The 19,605-nt window shown below is 37.2% G+C and overlaps 1 protein-coding gene across 3 annotated transcripts in view; it reads left to right on the forward strand.

Moving 5' to 3' along the window:
* MARCHF5 (membrane associated ring-CH-type finger 5) overlaps nt 1-19,605 on the forward strand; it is a 32,437-nt gene that overhangs the window by 2,330 nt on the left and 10,502 nt on the right. For all 3 annotated transcript variants that reach the window (XM_080620319.1, XM_080620317.1, XM_080620318.1), the window contains one exon: nt 17,285-17,487. In XM_080620319.1, the coding sequence (XP_080476445.1) occupies nt 17,285-17,487 (203 nt within the window). The remainder of the gene's footprint in view (nt 1-17,284; nt 17,488-19,605) is intronic.

Raw genomic sequence — 19,605 nt, forward strand, 5'->3', positions numbered from 1 at the left:
GTAGTACAATACCAACAGAAGGATCTTGGGAGTAACCGAGCCCTCAAAATCCAGTCAGTGTAAATAATTTTTCTGTTACATATGAGGTTTACGGAGGAGTGTTACACTGGTAGGAATTAATTTTCATTCATCTGGTATTTCTGAATGTTATACATAACTATTTTCATATTGTATGTAGTGATGATCAAAATAAACTTTTGCTGTTTTACCTTAAGGGATGCAACCCATGGATGAATCATCTGTAGAGATTCTGAGGGTTGAAATGCCTCTTCTACCCTGTTATCTTTATTGCTAATGACAGATGGTTGTTTTCCTGGGTAAGAGGAAAAAAAAATATGCAAAAGCATAAGAGCAGCTGTTAATGCATTATAATGTAACAAAAAGCGCATACTTTGAAATCAAATTTGGATTGTTTAGTGAAAGATGAGAATTGATTCTAATTGTTAAAAAGGGGAAAAAATAGGGTGGTGGGTTTTGTTTGGTTTTTTTTTTTTTTTTGTTTGTTTCCAATACCTAGATGATCACACAGACAGTAGTGATGTACTTGTTACTTGTTTCTACCAGGAGTAGAACCAGGTTCTACCAGGTGCAGCAACACCTAAATTCTGTTTTATCAGGAGTAAGGTGTTGCTGCAAATCTGAGTGTATGCACTGTTTTGTATACAAGAGTCAGAGCTCTAACAGCAAGTTGTTTAGTTATGTATTTGTGAGAGAACAGTTGACTGCTTCTCTTGACTCTTGCATTCTGCATCTGTATGGCTTACAGTTGTTTTTATATTTCCCTTAATAAAGCAATTTGGATTTCTCCAGTGTAAGGAGTGGCTTGATAGGATCTCAGCATCGTTGCTTGGGGTTCATTTTTCTTTTATACATTTTGAGCTTTATCATCCTTTATTTTCCCTGCATAATTTCAGACTGGAAGCTAACCATGCATTTGTAACAAAGAAGGTAAATAGCTGTTAAGGTATTTAAGAAGTTTGTAGTTCGATTTTTCTAGCCAAGGGTTTTATACTTGCCTGAAGGACTGGCTACAGCATAAAGAAGCATGAGAAGTAGCTGTAACCATGAAATGACACTACATTCTGGATTTCTCTTGTCTGCAGCATTTAGGAAACTAATCCAGATTATTATAATGATCCTTTCTGGCCTCAAAATTGGAACTGAAATTGAAATTTGAATTTCCATCCCTCTTGTAATTTTTTTCTTCCAGCTCATGTTTAAATAACAGACCTGGATAACAGTCATAAGGACTTTTCTGCATTCAGAATTGTTTGCAGTTTTTGGTAAAGGGCTGTATTCCTGGACTAATGTGTGCATTTGAAGGCAGTGGTTAGTGGTCAAAATAGTGAGGTTTTATTATTTTTAATCCCTTAATTTGTGTTGGCTTAATGCATAAGTGACACAATGATAGAATTTCCAATTAAAAAAAAAAAAAAATTGAGGCAGTGGGGTTTGGTTTTTTTTTTTTTTCATTTTTATATGCTGTTAATGATTGTAAAATAATTTTTCAGGATTAATTTAAATAAAATTGCCAGATTATGTTAAAATGTCTTGAAATTATAGCTATTACACTATTGAGTGCACACGGCAAACTTTACTTGAAGTCAATCCTAATGCATTTGTCAAATTTTAACAGGCAGAGGCCATTCGATACACTATACATACTTTCAGTGTAAAAGCATTTTTTAAGGAAATACTCAGAAATATTCTGAATGGTATTAGGATGTTGAACCTTTACAGTGAAAGTCTTGTGCTTACTATGCTGGGACTGTGAACTGAGTCAGTCCTCCCTGTAATTTCAATTATAATTTTGGAGATGCACAAGAACCCCTCAAGCCTTTTGTGGGCTTTCTTGATTTCTATTCCATTAGGTCCTATAAATTTTCTGTCTCTCGGAGCTCTTTGACAATAGTACTTCCAACTGAACATGTTTCTCCTAACTACCCTGTGTACCACATGTCATAACAGGTATTCTGGCCTCTTAAAAAATTTTCAAACATTTTCCTTCTTCCGGGTAACTTTCTTAGCATGTTTTGGGTTGGAAGGGATCATCTAGTTCCAACCTCACTGCCACAGGCAGGGACACCTTACACTAGACCAGGTTGTTCCAAGCCCCAACCAACCTGGCCTTAAACACTGCCAGGGGTGGGGCAGCCACAACTACTCTGGGCAACCTGTGCCAGGGCTTCACCATCCTCATAGTAAAGAATTTTTTTCTCATATCTAATCTAAATCTACCCTCTGTCAGTTTAAAGCCATTCCGCCTTATCCTATCACTATATGTCCTTATAAAAAAAGTCCCTCTCCAGATTTCTCATAGACCTCCTTTAGGTACTGAAATACTGTTTGCTCTAAGGTCTCCCTGGGGCCTACTCTTACTCAGGCTGAACAAGCCCAGCTCTCTCAGCCTGTCTCCATCGGAGACGTTCCAGCTCTGCTAATTTTTGTGGCCTCCTCTGAACTTGCTCCGACAGGTCTGTGTCCCTCTTGTGTTGGGGGCCCCTGAGCTGAGTACAGTACTCCAGGTGGGGACTGAGGATAGTAGAGTAACCACCCTTGACCTGCTGGTTATGCCCCTTTTGATGCAGCCCACATACAGTTACCTTCCTGGGCTGCAAGCACACATTGGTGGGTCATATTGAGCTTCTCATCAGCACCACCACCACCAAATCCTTCTCCTCAAGGCTGTTCTTAATCCAGTTTCCACTCAGCCTGTATTTGCGCTTTGGATTGCCCCAGCCCAGGCGCAAGACCTTGCACTTGAACTTTCTAGCATTTCTTGGTGCTCTACTTGATAAAAAAATTAATCCTTTAAGTACTGAGTATTTTTTTGGTGTCATTTGCTTGTCAAATACTGTTTGACTTCTATTTTTTTTATAGTTATGTTTTTAAGCGAACTAATGTGTAAATTTAGTTTGGTTTTAAGTTATGTCTATAGGTATGTCTTACCAGTTTGCTATTTTATAGCTTTATGTAATAGCCTGTATGTTATTGCCAGGACATCAGCTGGCTGTGATCCTGTACAACTAACCCTTCTTACAGAAAGAACACTTAACAGCAACTCTGGCAAGACCCAGTTAGAGTACATATGAGAAAACAAAACTAGTAACTGTTTATTTTACTATGTGATCTTTTTGCTGTGTTGGTTGAGCAGTTGCTTTCTGAAGTGGTAAGATTTTTTGAAGAGTAGTTATTAAACATGTACGTGCCATACTGAAGTCAGTGGCAAGCCCATGTTGATAGAAAACCCAGATAATGTAAATATTTGATTAAAAAAAAATCTTCAATGTGGTCAAATTAAAGATATTTTATTTGTTTGTGAAGATAATCTGGTCAATCTGTTGTTTTCAAAACAACAAATGCTTAGCCACACACTAGCTTTTTCCTAGTTGTGTCACTATGTATATTTACCTTAATGTGAGCTGGAATGCTAAAATGTATTTGTACTTCTAAGCTATATTCTCTTGACTTTAGCTGGATTAGGTGCAGATTGCTCTTGCTTATACTGAGGCTTCAGAATGGTGGGGTTTGTTTTGTAGGGTTTTTTAAATGCATGTTCTGAGGTAGTAATCTGTGGTAATCCTTTTACTATCTAAATTAAAACTAACTCCTGCTCCTTCCATCCCATTTATTTGCCAGCTGACGAGACTGTGGTCACTTTTGCCTTCTGTTTTTTCAAGTATACAAAGACGCTAGTCAAGTCAGAATGTGATAAATAATCTGTTGAAGGCTTGTGCAGGTACATGCTGAAGAACCAGTGTAGTGGCAACTTTAGCATGGTTTAGCTTTTGAATTGGCATGTTTGGTTTTCTGAATGGATAGTAGTTGGTTCAACTGTAGTTGATACGTAATTCCCCTTGATAGAAACTAGAGCAATGTCATGTGACTGTTTTGTCCCTTGCCATTCTTTATTTAAAGGAGACAAGAGAGCTGAAATTGCAGGTAGACTTAAAAAGCAATTAGAAGATAAAATGCAGAATTGTAGTTATCTTAACAAATTACTTACTCCATCAAGAGAGGAATATTCTTACAACAAATTTTCTCTTTGCCAGAGCACTGGTTTGTCAGAAAAATGCTGGCAATTAAAGGTCAGAAGTTGCAAAATAGCAAATGTGTAGGCTATTTCAGTTTTCTGAAGTGTCATCTGATTATTATCTGGTAATTTTCTTTTTTGTTTTTAAAGAAAAAAGCATATGCAGTGCTTTTGTACCTAATTTTCAGTTGTTCTTTTCATTCCAGTTAGCATGTGTGGTGATATTTGTGTTGGTATGAATCTTTCTGCTCTTTGGAAGTGTGGGCACTGGTTTAGGTCTGTTCTCACAATTAACTGTTGCTACTTCAATAACCGAAGACATAGTTTGAGATTAAGACTTTAAAATGCTACAACCTGGACAACTCAATTAGTGCAGTGAGGTCCTTGATTAAAGACCTTTGTCCTGGACTACTTAAACTTGGGCTGGATATTGTGTGCTGTGAGTAATCTCACTGACTAAAGTTGACATGAGTAAATCTTTGTAGGAGTGGAGTGAACTCCGTAAGATATGCAGAGTAATAAACAACATAAAACACAGGATTTGTGTAGTATTTTTACTTTTCAAAAGCTATTTACTGTCTTTGCAGTTACTCATTCTGTGTGTTCTACTTGTGCTGATTAAGCACACCTTTCTTCATTGCCCTACCTGAAGGAATTGTTTTCTTTATTTCTTAAACACAGTTAAACTCTTTTGAAAGAGGACTTTCCCTGGCCTGTGGTTGAAATCGATTGGCAGCTGGAAGTATCTGGCTTACTGTTGTTCCTCTAAAGCAGGATAAGCATTCTTAGAAGAGAATATTAGAATAAAGAATAGGCTGTGCTGGCTTAACCTCTACTAGAAAGGAAAAAAAGGTGTTCCTTGTTCTTCCCAGCTGATTGGAAGCTGATATTGATACAGGACAGAAAACCAAAGTTACGTGTATCTTGAACTGGGTTTGAAGAATAAAAGTTTGAAACAGTAGTAACTTTCTAATAGCTCTACTTTTTCATTATTGCTTAATCCCAAGTACATCCCTTGCTATTTTGGTTCTCTTTATGCCGAAGGTTCTGCATAGATTGAGTTCTTCCTGTGTTTTATCAGTAGAAATGATTAGTGGAGATACTGCAGACCTACAGAATGCCCATCTGTAGTATGGAAGTGTCAGCATGTTATTTATAAGCCTTTGACCATCATCTTCTGCGCACTGTATTTCTATCTTTGACGCCTACTTTGATATGCTTAGGAACAAACATACATGCTTTAATTGCTGCTTAACTGTTAACTTCTGCCTGCAGACAGGAGGCAATTATTCCTCCTGCTCAAGTGTGGGGAAACTGCTGGGAGACTATTTATCATTTTTGTACTAAGTATCTTGTTATTCCATGTATTATCAAGGAATTCAAATAATATTTTCAGCCATTGTATCTGTTTCGTCTGAAAAAGCTATACAAAAACCTGTTCATTGATAGCTGAAACATAAAAGTGCTCAGACCTCTGTAGTAGTGCTTAACTGAGATTGTTTCCTGTGGCATGGTGCCTCAAGTGTTTGCTGAAGTTAAAATTTTTGACAATTAATGCAAATGACTTGAATAATTATATGCATAATTTACAGAGAAAGATCAATTAAAAGGTTCCGGTGTTAATTTTGGAACATCTTTTTAAGTAATACTTCAAGTGGTAATGAACATGCCAGCTGTTTAGGATCTGTTTGCTTGGTGCTTCTGACATCTTAACCTGCTTTTGGACTTACTGTTCTGCAGAGTGGGTGGGGAGTTCTTTCTGTGAAAGCGTAAGAGCTTTTTTGATGCATTTTACTATCCTCTCAGCAACAAAATGACTTGGGTACTAGCTTGTTACAGGATGTTAATGCCTGTCTTTATCAAAAGTGTGCATGACTTGCTGATTTTTTAATGGCATATGTGTTTTACACAAGTAGCAAATCCAGCTTTAGTGCAGAAGAATAAGACGACCCAATCTGAAGTGGTTAAGTTCTTTAAAGCAAACTGCTTCTGGCTAATGTTTCTAAATGAAATTGATGTTATAGTTGCAGAAGGAAGATGGTCAAGGAGCTGGAGCCCATGACTTGCTAGGAAAAGTGAGAGGGAACTGGGCCTGCTTAGCTTGAAGAGATGACTTGAGGGAGACGTAATAACCTTCTAGTACCTACCAAGGAGGTTATTCAAAAGACAGTCTGACTCTTTGTGGAGGTTGTTAGCAAGATGGTGAGAAACAACAACTGTAAAAATGAACAGAAGGTTTCTGCATGTGGGGATGGAGAGGGAAGTAATTGAGCTTTAGAACTAGGGCAGCTGTGGATCTCTGTCCATGGGACGTTTCAACACCCAGCTGGAGAAAGCTCTGACAGTCTGGTCTGAATTCAGTGTTGCGTTTGCCTTGTCTGACTAGAGACCTGTGGTCCCTTCCAACCCAAATAATTTTATGATACCAGGTCTAGATGCAATCCCAATTTAAATAGCACAGTGGTAAGGATTTATTCACTGCATGATGAACATGCTGTGATGGAGATGCCAATACAGGAAGTACGGTCCATTAATACCTTCTGGCAAATCTGTACTTAGCTCCAAAATCTGTACCTAAAAGTTAAGATGAATTCTTTTCAAGTTGGACTAGGATCTTATTTTTTCATTTTCTCAGAAATCTTTTTCTTTCCTGTTATTTTAATGCTACTATGAGTGCTTTTCTTCAGTAGCTTTCTACTGTTCAATGGAAGTGCTTAGGCTCAGGATTTTTGTGTGAGTGATTCTGAAGCAAGGGTTATACACCTCCTGCCTAACACTAGTATGGGATAAGGAAAATTCCAATCAAAAGCTCTACTTCTGAACGTTGGGTTTAAAAAAAAAAGGTTTGTACTCAAGTTGTGTTATATCTGGGACTAGCTGTTCATTTGTTTGTAACTTTAAATCTTAATTATCTGAACTAATTATGATAAAAATGAAAATTAAACTGGCCTGTTTATATGAGTTTCCTGATAATAAGTAAATTCCAATTGATTTAAGGGCCAACCATGGAATCTTGGCATATGTTTGGAGGCAACTCTCATAGGAAACAAAGCTTTTGGGTAAGTGTAAGTTAGTGCTTCTAGGCTTTATGGTGATTGTTGGTGAGTGTTCTCAGTTTATGTATCTGTGCTGCTTCTCCCTTTGGTCATGCATCTCTTGAAGGTGTATGTATTAAAAGAAAGTGTTACCACAGTGTGAAGGTAGTGAGTAATAGTGATTGTAGACAAGAGGAGCTGGCATTCAGTAATTTACCTATTTTTTAACAGCCATTTTAGTATAGTAGTCATTTCTTCACAGTCTTGCTAGAAAATGATTAGACCCTCTATTTTAAAGCTGCAGTGTTGTCTTTGTATACTTTTCTGGTCTCCCCTCATTTGTTTCTCCTGTTATAAATGTCTCCTCCTGGGATCTAAGTACTTCTATTTAGAAGTGGTTATTTTATATTGGACTAGAACATGCCTTCTGTGAAGGCTATAATTACAGCAGGCCATGTGCTGGATGCTTGTGACTGTTCTGCTGGTGAGTCATGCCATCAGTTCTACAGAGTGCTGAGGAGAGTTAATGTGATCAGACACCTTGGAGTTTTGTTTACATTCATTCAGAGTAAAGACATTTCCAAATCTTCAATGTCTGCTGTATTTGAGGGGTTGGTTTTGTTGTTCTTGAGGTATTAATGTCCCAAGAATATATCTGCTGGGCACTTTATTTTTTAGCAGTAATTTTTAGGATTCAAATTGTTCCAGTTTTATTATGTATATTAGGAGGATACAAGATGGCTGGCTTCAGCAGAGCTTTTTGGTTTGCTCTCTTTATACTGTAAATTATCTGTTAAAAATAGAAGTTATAAAATGAGAATAACTTGAGTAATAGTGGCTGTTATATAAACTCTTGAGTTCAAAGCAGTTTGCTTGCTTTGTAGTCTTCCTGCCAATTTTTGCAGCTTTAGGATTACACTTCTTATCTTTCTTCTCTCTTGGAATAACATAAAAAAAAAAATGCTTACCCTGTATGGTCAGTTTAACTCTGAAACTCTCTCTGCACACATTGTACAAAAGTTGAACTGTTATTTCACAGTTACCTTGCCTATTAATGGAATGTGAAGTGAGTAGCCATAACTTTGGTTTCTAACAGATTTAAGTCTATGCTAATGTGTTTACTTTTGTAAGTAAAGACATGGTGTCTAAAGATTAACTTGGTTTTTTTTATATTACCTGGATATGATACTGGAAAATTGCTGCTGGACATGGAGTGAATCTCTGTGAATGAAACATAATTTTGCATTTCTTGTCTTTTATCTTTTGTTTGTCACAGTAACCATTTAGTGTCAAGACAGTTAGAGTTTTAGACAAGTCAAAGTTGGTCTATTCTGTATGTATGCTGCTCCTGATATTTGTAACATCTGTCATCTACTCTCTACACATACCACAAATACCAGTACTGCTATTTTTCTGATGCAACTCTCTTCCAATTTCCTCCAGTGCAAAATAACTTTGTTTCATGCTCGTTTAATAGAAACTATGTATTTTTATCTTCTTTTTGAGACTGGGAATTGTATTTAACATTCCAGTTTAAAATGGCAGATTAGAAACATCTTGATACCAATCTTTGAAAACACAGATATGGTTAGTGTTTGATTAAGGAAGCTAGTAAGTACATGTTAATCTTCTGCTATGGAAAAGTAAATCTTCCAGGAGATATGAAGGACTAATAATGCTTGTTATCCCTTGCTTTGGAATTCAAAGGATTTGAAGGTTAAAGCTGAATTCCTTTAAGTCAACCAAACACTTGCTTTAACTTGCACCTTGGTTAATAGAGGAAAAATGGATGTAATTTTGCTCATCGAATGGCACAGCTAATTACAGAATTCCTGACAAAGCACTAAAGCAGTTGTGCAGCAGTTCCTGATCTTGGTCCATGAGCAGCATTTTGAAGCGGGCAGTATGCTGTAACCAGAATTGGTCTGATGTCAACGTTAGCCTCCATACTAGTAATTTTAAATTCTTAAATAATGTTGGGAAGTTGTTTTCTGAGAACATTGACTGGAGAATCTTTTGTATATGTAATTAAACTATCTCATACTTTGAGTCTCTTTTTACTAAGAAGCAACGTCCCGTTTTCTAGAGCTTTGGATCAATTTGCCAATGCCTGAATTGATACTTTTCACAACTCTTCTGTCCTCTATTTAATTGTCATCATTTAACATTAATACGTTGGAGAGCCAAATAAATAATTTTCTGTGCACAGTTCTTGATTAAATGTTTTTGGTTTGTTGTGTTTTGTTGCTTTCTTGTTTATTTTCACCAGCATTTTGTATGCCTGGGTTTAACTTAAGTGTCACTGTCTTAACTGGAGAAGGTATTGACAGAGCTACTGAAAAGTGTCCTTGCATCATTGTTCCTCTTTCACAAAAGAGTAAAGTTCTGGTTGCAGTGACTGAGATCAAAGGTGTAGTTGAAGATGCTTTTTCCATGAGGCCTCAAATGACTCAAGTTTTATACTTCTATTGTCTGGCAAGTAAATCTGGTGTATTAGAAACCATGGAGACACACAAAATGGAAAGTTTTAGCACATGGTGAAACGTGTAATCACAGTATCACAGTATGCTAGAGATTGGAAGGGACGTCAAAAGATCATCTAGTCCAATCCCCCTGCCAGAGCAGGAACACCTAGATAAGGTTACACAGGAATGTGTCCAGGCGGGTTTTGAATGTCTCCAGAGAAGGAGACTCCACAACCCCCCTGGGCAGCCTGTTCCAGTGTTCTGTCACCCTCACTGAGAAGAAGTTTCTTCTCAAGTTTAAGTGGAACTTCTTGTGTTCCAGTTTGTACCCATTACCCCTTGTCCTATCATTGTTTGCCACTGAGAAGAGCCTGGCTCCATCCTCGTGACACTCCCCCTTCATATATTTATATACACTAATAAGGTCCCCCCTCAGTCTCCTCTTCTCCAAACTATAGAGGCCCAGCTCCCTCAACCTTTCCTCATAAGGGAGATGCTCCACTCCCTTAATCATCTTAGTCGCCCTGCGCTGGACTCTCTCCAGCAGGTCCCTGTCCTTCTTGAACTGAGGGGCCCAGAACTGGACACAATATTCCAGATGCGGTCTCACCAGTAATATCCCTAGAGAGTTGAGGACTGCTGCAAGGATTTAATACAATAGATTACAAATGAATTACAGCAAGAGGTTTGAAGCTGTCTTCTTTTGCTGAAGCTGACAGTGTTGAGAGAACTAAGACAATTTTTTTAGCCTTGACTAATAATCCATCCTCCTTTACATCTTATTTGTGTATAAATCAGATAGTTCAGTTTGTCAGTAGCTGGATGTCCTACTGCTAGATCATGTTACCTCTTAGGGAAGGCTGTGTATGGTCTTCTTGCCATCTAGAGTTCTTGCATTATCTTGGAACATGCTAGCAGCTTTTCTTTCTTCAGCCAGCATAAATATTAGTATATGAATTCTAACTAATTGAGCCTCAGTTATAACTTCAGTTATACCTTCACCTTATGCTGCTTTGCAATTGGATATTGAGAGAAGCTAAGCCTTAAAGGAAATTCTTGTTTTCATTTTCCTCATCAGGAGGAGCTTTCAGACACCCTGCTATATATACAATTTCATGAATATTGCAGGCAATTAATATGTTTAAGATCTTCAAAGGAACATTCAAGGAAGTAACTTTAAATAGCCTTTAAAATAAAATTTGCTACTTGCTTTGTATCTGTTGCTTTCTATGTTTGTGATTATTGACAGCTTTGTCAAAAAATGTTCACCCTGCACAGTATGCTAGCTGCATTATAAAAAAATCCATGAAATGTTTAAGGCATTAACTTCATGCTGTTAGAGTTCTTCAGTGTCTGTTTTGTATGTATATATTTGACTACTTGTTCGACTGTCCTTTTCAAATCATGTTGTTCAAGGTATAATTCAGTTTTGGAAGTAAACTGTTTGTGTGCGTATGGGGTTCTTGGTTCTGTTGTTTGGTTGGTTTTTCTTTTTATGCTTGATTTTTAGTCACTTCTATTTTGTTTCCTAAACATGATGGTAAGAATCGGTGGTATTGCCCCCTAGGAGGCACTCGGTAGATGAAATGTTTACAATTGTATGCCAGGCTGCTAATACAGAACAACAGTTCTATTAGCAAAACGTGTCATGTTTTCACAACATGGTGCTTACTGTATGTGTAATCATTTTACCTGACTTGTCCTTTGCACATTTTTAGGAGGACTCTGTTTTCCCTCCCTTAAGAAACAAAACAGATGTTTGTAACAGCAGAGGTTTTTTTGTATATTTGGGGGCTTACAGGAAGGCCACTGAGCCTTGGTGACTTTCAGATTTTCCTTTTGAAAAAGTGAGAGTATGGTAATATTAAACAAAGCCTTTAAGAGAACAAAACTTGTAAGTCTTTTGCAAAAAAGGATATTCCTGAGTAACTGGTTGCAAAAATTTAATTTGTGCAGAATGAAAGGCAGATCTGTAACTAATAGTTACAAATGAGAAAGCTAAATCCAGGGGAGGATTTCTTATTCTAAGTTGGATAGAATAATGTTGTGCCTTGTAAGGCACAATAGGTGGTGGCTGGCAGTCAAAGGTTTCATTTTATCCATAAGCTAGAAAGTTGCCAGCAGGATTCTGTGAACTGTCTTTTACTCATATGTCTGCCTTTATATAGTGTGGTTAACTCAAGTGTAAAATATTTCTCCTTCATTGGAGCTATAACTGAGAATATATAAATAAATTTAACTTTTAGTAATGGTTGGATCTTTCTGGTACATATTCTAATTCATTATGGTTTGTTTTAATTTATTTGCTTATTGGGTTTTAGTCATCCATGGGCTTTCATTTAAAGCTTTTTTTAAACAGTTCGAATAATGCTGTCCTGTGGTTAGAGGAAGTCAGAACCTATGTATAGATACCATGTGTGTGCCTATATGGTCACACCAGCAATTAACTTGATAATCCTTTTAACCTTTCCCTGCTGTTTTTAATGAAAGCACTACTTCTCTAGTAAAGCCTAGTTACTCTTGTTTCTAGAGTCTCAATCAACTTCTTAAGTCAGCATTGGACCCTGTCCTTGATGACTGGGCAGAGCAGGATTGGGTATTAGGTCAGGTGACTTTCACGACTTCTTTGAATATTTTGGACTTTGAGGTGACAGCATGTCTTCTAGTTGATCACTCCAGTCTGGCAAAGGGCTGCTGTGCCATGCTGACCTAAAAAGGATCTACAGAAATCATGATGGGGCATCTAGGAGTACCATTTTGCACTAGTATCACTGTTCCTTACTCTGTCTAGTTTTTTCCCTTTAGGATAGTGTAAGGACTTTTTCAATTTGATAGGCAGAGCTTGGGTTGAAGACAGAAATATTTTCTGTGTGCGTGATAGCCAGGAAGATACTGGGGAAGGAGTGGTGCTCCCTCTATATAATCCTGTTGCAGTCTTCCTTTGCTAACAAACTTCCACCATTGGGGTACATTGGTCTGTATGCATTCTCCTATTGAAGTCTTCATGATGCTTTAGGCTTTGCTATTGCATTCATCTCTTATAGTGCTAAACCTCCTCTGTGAAGCGTGACAGAAGCTAGCATTTCTTGGGTTAGGTGGCATTTGTCTCTGTAACCTTTACCAGGGATATGTAGGCTGGGCTTGCCTTCTATTGTGACCAGTTGGTGGCCCTCTAGCATGCTGGTTCCTTTAGATTCAGGAAAAGGAAGTGCTTGGCAGTAGTACTTGCAATGCATTGCTTCTCATGCTTTTTGAGAGAACACATTGCTGTGCTCCCCTACTAAAATTGTAGCCAGCTCCAAAGCAGCCCACCTGTGTTGTATGCTGCTAGGTATACACTTGACTTTTCCTACATCCTAGTCTTCCCACTTAAACATGATCTTACAGTATTTAAAGTGTAGTTGGCAGGTTTAATGGAAGCTTATCACAATTCTTTATCAAAGATATTTTATCTGTCAGCGTAGACTATGCATAAAAATGTTACAGAAGCTTATGAAAAATTGCCTCTTCCAAACAGCAGACTTGTGGGTCATCCTTTGGAACAGTGCCTTTTTGCAGCCAGTTATTGGAGGGATTTCAGTCATTTCTTCCAAGGCATGTTTTCACTCCTTGCTGTGTTGGCTCTCTGTGCTATCGTTGCTATCAGTTATGTTTCAGCCTTTTAACTGTTTTTGGTTTTGGATGTGAAATTCAGTTGCAGTAGGCCACCTAGTTACTTACCACCCAGCAGAACAAAGATGCTTTACTCAGATAGCAAGATATCAGCAAATTCCTGCTGATTTAGGGGAAAGTGGTGTGCTGTGATATGGGAGAAATGCAGAAAAGTTTTCTTAAAAAGATTTTGCAGAAGAGAGTGATGGCTTTAGAGCATGTCATGCATGTTCAAATTTGCATTTTCCATGGTAAGGGTTAGGTCCTGCTAAAAGCTAGCTGCTGGGGAACTGAATTGAGAAGGCAATTGTAACCCTATATTCAGAGCCAAAATAATGATATTGGTCTGGGGTTTGTGTATGTTCTATTTGGATTTTTTTTTTTTCCAGCCAAGGAAGTGTGGAAAAATACATCAGTGTTATTGACTTGTCTCTGTAGAAAGTCATCAAGGAAAAAGGCTTGAGTTTCTATCAGAAACAATGCTTTGTTCCATCTTGTCAGCCTTTTCTATTTCAGGTTATCTGAGCAGCAGTCTGATTCAGTGGTAAGAATCAAGGTCATATTTTATTCAGTACAAGAAGATGGAAAATCTGGCAAGAGCCAAGATACTTGTTTTGAAATGGTTTTATTTAGCCCTTTCTGCTACAGCTGCTGTCAATGGAAAGAGATAAAGCTGATGACAGACTACAAGGAATTTATTGTTCATTATTCATGACTTGATAAAGGTTTAAGTCTGAAAAGGTTTTTGTTATTTTTTTCATGTGTCTTTCAGGTTTTCAGATATGAATACCTGGCAAAAAATTGGATGAAGCAGTTAAAGAAAAGATGCATATTTTTCTTGACTTATTAACCTTAACAGAAAACTTGAATGGAATTTAATCCGTGGAGATTACATGGGGAAAAAAACACTAATTAAAACTGCTGTGCAGCAAGATTATGCTCATGCTTAAATCTGTTGTTACTTGAATAAGTTTTAGACTTCTGTGGTGTGGTGGCATCTGACCTTACTGGCTCCCACAGACCTAACTAGCTCTATTGTGAAGCCTTTACTTTACAAATAAAAATCTAAGTCACAAAGCCAGAGCAGTTCTAGACCATGCAGGTAGTCTATAATTGCTCTAAATTTGTAACTTGGACTTTTATTTTCCAACTAAAGGCTTCACAATAGAGCTAGTTGGGATGTGGAATAACTGAACGTTTACCTTTAATGCAGGAAAACAAATCGTCAAAGACAAACAATTATCAGTAATGTTTATTCTTACAGTAAATTTGGGGTTTCTTGGTGTGAATTATAGAATGGTTTGTGTTGGAAGGGACCTTAAAGATGATCTAGTTCCAACCCCACTGCCATGGCAGGGACGCCTTCCACTAGACCAGGTTGCTCGAAGCCCTGTCCAGCCTGGCCTTGAATGCTTGAAAAGAGAGAACAGAATTTTAATAAACATTGCAAGAACTTGTGTTCATTAAGAGCGCCTTGATACTAAGTGCGGTCAATCAAAATGTCTGCCGTACTCTGTAATACTTTCAAATCTTTGTGGTGATCTCAGCATTTTTATCTAGATTCTACTAACTTGTTGCTTAGCTGTCTTTCCTCCTCCTCCTGCTTAGGAAGGTTAATGTGTCCTTTCATTTAGGACTGCTACAAGTGCATAGCAGGAATATGAAGGTGAGAAGAGGGATGGTGTTACAGCAATGCATAACATCACCATTCTGATTTGAACAGATGTTGTGGGGAAGGACAGAAATAAGCCGAGTCTGACTTTGCTATTACCTTGCCTTTAAGGTGAACGGAAGAAACCGCAGTTCTTATTCAAGATGTCAGTCTTCTTAAGTGCAACTGATGCAGTTCTAGTTCTAGAGCACCAATGCTAAAAAGCTAATCTGTACCTACTGTAGTATTTTCTGTACTTAAAACTGGACATAGGCATGAGAGTTATATCTGTTACACCTGTCATTCAATATTAAATTGCTTTTCCTGCAGTCTTGTTTGAAGCTTGTATCTTAAATTGTGTTCCTTTTCACAAGTATGCCAGTAATAAGTTGCTGTTACATACTTGCAGCTCAATTTCAGTATACTTCCACCACTATAAATCAGAAGAAGATGCAGTGTTTTAAAGGACTCTGGCAAATATTTTATAGGCACAGTTATTCCTATAAAGAAAACATGGTTGTTACTCAGTAGAGAAATGTTTTCAGTTTTCAAATAAAACACTACTCAAAATAGTGAGGCCTTTAAAGGAAGCTGTGAGACAACAATATTTTTCATTACTTCAAGTCTGAACATGTCAAAATTCAAGTTTCCCATGGTAGGTTTACCTCCCTTTTTCCTCATAAGGGAATTTAAAAACAAAACCAAACCAGACCCCCCCAACTGTTTGCAGGTCACATGCTAGGGAGAAAATACTGACCTTTTAAAGGCATAACTGTGGCTTTGCTGCCTTGGAAGTGGCTCTAGAAAGTTGGCCCTTGGTGTGCATATAACTCTCTTCTAAATTTTGCCTGATGAGCTTTTGTTAGTTACAGCTGTTGTGTGGGGTTTTTTGGTTTTGGTGGCTTGTTTGTTTGTTTGGTTTTGTGTTTGTTTTTTTAGTTGGTTGTCTTTGGTTTGGGTTTCTTTTTATGGATGCAGAGGAAAGATGTTCAGTATGTATATGTTCAAGTATAAACTTGTCAAGATTTCTATTTAGTACTGATTTCTGTAGGAGATGGAGGGGACTTCTAAACTGCTATTTCTCTAAATTTGTCTAAGAGAGGGGAGGTGAGGAGTAGTTGAGAAGCTGAAACAAGGGAAGACTTTGATTGAAGAGTATAAAAGGCAAGGAAGAAGGTTTTTTTTTCAAACATCAGAAGCTAGGGGAGGGAGAGGAAAAGCATCATGAACCACTGTAACATCCCCATGCAGAGGCTGAAGTCGTGATTTTTTAATCTTAATGTTGTTTTGTTTAGCAGTGCCAGAGCATTTATTGGCTTATTACTATCTCAGTTAATATTCGTGGTTACATGTAAGAAGCCTTTTACTGTTTCATCTTAGTATTGTTACTGAGTCTAACAGAACAGAACTTAAGCATCAAAATAGTGCTGCTCAGTGTACAGTCTCTAATTAGATTGTGTTTTGATAGGTAAATTATAGGGATGCTGTTGCCATACACTCTTAAAAGTTTAACTATCACTGCAGTAGTTTGTAAAATATTTCTTAAAAAAAATACATCAAACCAGGTTGTAGTTGCAGTAAGATCCTTATTTTGTTAGATTCTGGTTTATTAGCTAAACTTCAGTATCTTCATTATGGGAATTAGGAAATTGTTTCACAGCAAAAACTAAATTACTGGGCCAACTGCATTTTAGTATCTCTTGCATGTTGTAAGGTGACCAAGGGGTCTGGCCTAATCATCAGATCCCAGATCCCATCATCTAGGAATTACAAGATGTGTGCTCTCTTCGGGTCAGGTCCTGTAGCCTGTTAGTCTTGTATTTTCTCCTTATAGAATTAATATTTGAATTTTATATATCCAGAAAATTCTTCAGTGGAGAAATTTCCTCCTCTAATATAGTACTTTGTAAAATCCATTGACCTGCATGAAGTACTTTCTCTTTTCAAAGAAAGGGAATGAATTTAATCATTTACAGGTTCTTTTTTTTAATATGTTGTATTATTCGTGTTATTTTGCCATTTAAGTATATTGGAATTAGTTTCCCAAGTAGCAGACTGCTGTATTGATCTTATATTTTTAATGTTAAAAACTTACAGCAATGTCTGCTGCAGAAAGTGAGAGAACACATTTAAAAATATACGGAGTTTTCACATGTTGAATTATTCAAAAGTTGAACTATAGTCTCAGTGATTTTTAGTTCATAGATTATCTAAAAGTTAAATTAGTAATCAAAATGTGTTAAAGGCAGTTCTTTAGCTGTCTGTAGTGTTACGTTAATACCAGAACAAGACCGTGATACAAAATACTTACATTTTTGATGATTAAGAATGAAGCAGCAAGCATCATCTCCCCTAGGCATGTGTTTTCTGAAAGTAACACATTTTCACATGGAGGTTTATTTTTAAGCATGTAAAAGTAGGAAAAAATATCATCTTCTTGTCATTACAGAAGCTGCTGGGTTTGTTTTGCTACTGATGAAGATGATCGGACAGCAGAGTGGGTGAGACCTTGCAGGTGCAGGGGCTCCACGAAATGGGTTCATCAGACTTGTCTGCAGCGCTGGGTGGATGAAAAGCAAAGAGGAAACAGTACTGCTAGAGTTGCTTGTCCTCAGTGCAATGCAGAATATTTAATAGTATTTCCAAAGCTAGGTAAGATACATCATTTAAATTTTAAACACAATATAACTGGCTGTTTCTTTATATTGTTCCTATTTCCTTTTCTGTGCTTGGAACATCAGTTCTGTTGAGAACTTGTCTATTCCCTTTTCCAGACATTAAAAAATAGCTTTATATTCTGCTCGGATTTTATTTGGTGGCTTAGTTAAATACCTTCTGAAAATTTTGGATGTGTTCCACTTAGGTATATTGATAAGTCTTATAAGTGATTAACCTATAATTAATTCATGGTTAATGTGTTGGGGTTTTTTTTTCCGGTTAAGCAGTGGGTGACTTATCTTGGCAATTGCCAGGTAAATAAACACATCCTTTATTTTTAACTCATCTTGCAGAGAAACTGTTATCAAAGGAAATTCAGAGAAAAGAACCTGAGTGACCTGTTGCGTTGTCTGAAAAATACATTTTTACTTTGTTTGGGAGCTGTTCATTAATTAATATTGCCCTGTATTCAAAAGGCAGAGTATCTGTGGTTGCTGGGCACTGCTGTAGTTCTGGTTGTCAAGGTGAAAGAAAAATGTTGGAGATGGTCTTCCATAGTCTACTCTTGAGTAGCTGAGTGGGACATTGCACCGTATGTGGCACATATTAGCAGTGGTTGCTGTTATTCCAGCCCTTATTTGCCTGTATGTTCTGTGGGGTATAATAAGTAGGACAAGAAAATGAAATGTTGCCATGGAAACTTAAATTTTTTTTTAAAGTAAAACTGCTTGTTAAAAAACTGCTGATACAGCATGTGAGTACAGGAATTTGGAGCGTCCTAAGATTTTTTTTTTTAAATACCTGATTTCTGTAATGAAACAGCTGAAAATAACATGCTGTCAGTTCTTTGGGATGGGACCTCTTTTCTGTTAGTATAAGGGCTGACAAAATTAAGGTGTGAAGGGAATTTTATATAGGTGATAACGTATTTCCATGGTAGAACACTGAGTAGTGGGAGAGAAAATATGGAGTAATGTATTGTTGATATTCCAGAAAACAAACCAGCATGGAACTTACTACCAAGTTATTTATATATCAACCACAATTCAGCTTTGCTATAAGGGTAAAGTAGAAGGGAATCTTAATCTCCATTACAAGGAGGGCATCAAACTGTAACACTTAGCATTGGCTTTGAGGGAAGAAATTGGTTTGATATCTGGACACTTATAATGTACCACAAAACTTAAAGCTTAAAATCCTTACCTGTGTCTTGAATGATAAAATTGTAGTGTGAGCTGCATTTGCATTTTATTTTGGCAATGGGGAAAAAGGGGAAGTAACTATAGTTTGGAGAACACTTTCATTTGTTCTTGCAGTGTGTGGCACCTTTATTTGAAAGCTAAGATTCCTAAATTCCAACATTCTTAGCTTCTGAAACTGGCCTAAAATTCTTGCGTGAGATTGTGCAGCTCTTACATGCAAGAATATTCTGATATATTTTCCCTCACATTACCATCTTTTTCTATTTTTAAGCATGAGAAGGGTATAAAAATTCAGAGTAAGAGTACACAAGATCAGGGAAATGAGTTTGTGTCCATCAAACATCAGTCATGAGCTTACAGTGCCTTAAACTAGTGAGACAGTCTTGCCCTTTTGTAGCTCTTGTTATAGAACAGTTTTGGGTACTAGAAAAACTCAACTGGAAGTCAGTCAAGGGCACACCAAGCAGAGTGAGGACAGGAAGATGTTTTCAAGCAGTTTGCCAGTAGCCCCATCATTGCTGCAGCAGCAGCTGTCTTTTGAAGACATTACTAGTCATATCATTCAAGAACTAGAATTACCTGAGCAGGGAAGAAGTAACAATTGTAGTTTCCCTGAGGTATCACAGTTCAGAAACTTCTTTACATTAAGACTTCGCTCATGTACTGCTGGAAACTTTTTTTCTAAAACCAGATTTCTGGGAAAGGGTATTCCCTACACAACTTTTTATTTACAGTTATAGTTCTGAAGTAATATCAACTTCAGGAGATACCAGCAAATATCTCTTTAAGTAACAGAGGGGGTCTTTGAATATATTTGCCATCCAAAGCAACCTCCCTAGTGATGTTTCATCTTAAAATGATAATTCTACTTCAAATTTGATAGTGCATCTTGGTTTTAAATGATCACTAG

Source organism: Psittacula echo (genome assembly GCF_963264785.1).
Source record: "Psittacula echo genome assembly, chromosome: 6".
Taxonomy (NCBI): domain Eukaryota; kingdom Metazoa; phylum Chordata; class Aves; order Psittaciformes; family Psittacidae; genus Psittacula; species Psittacula echo.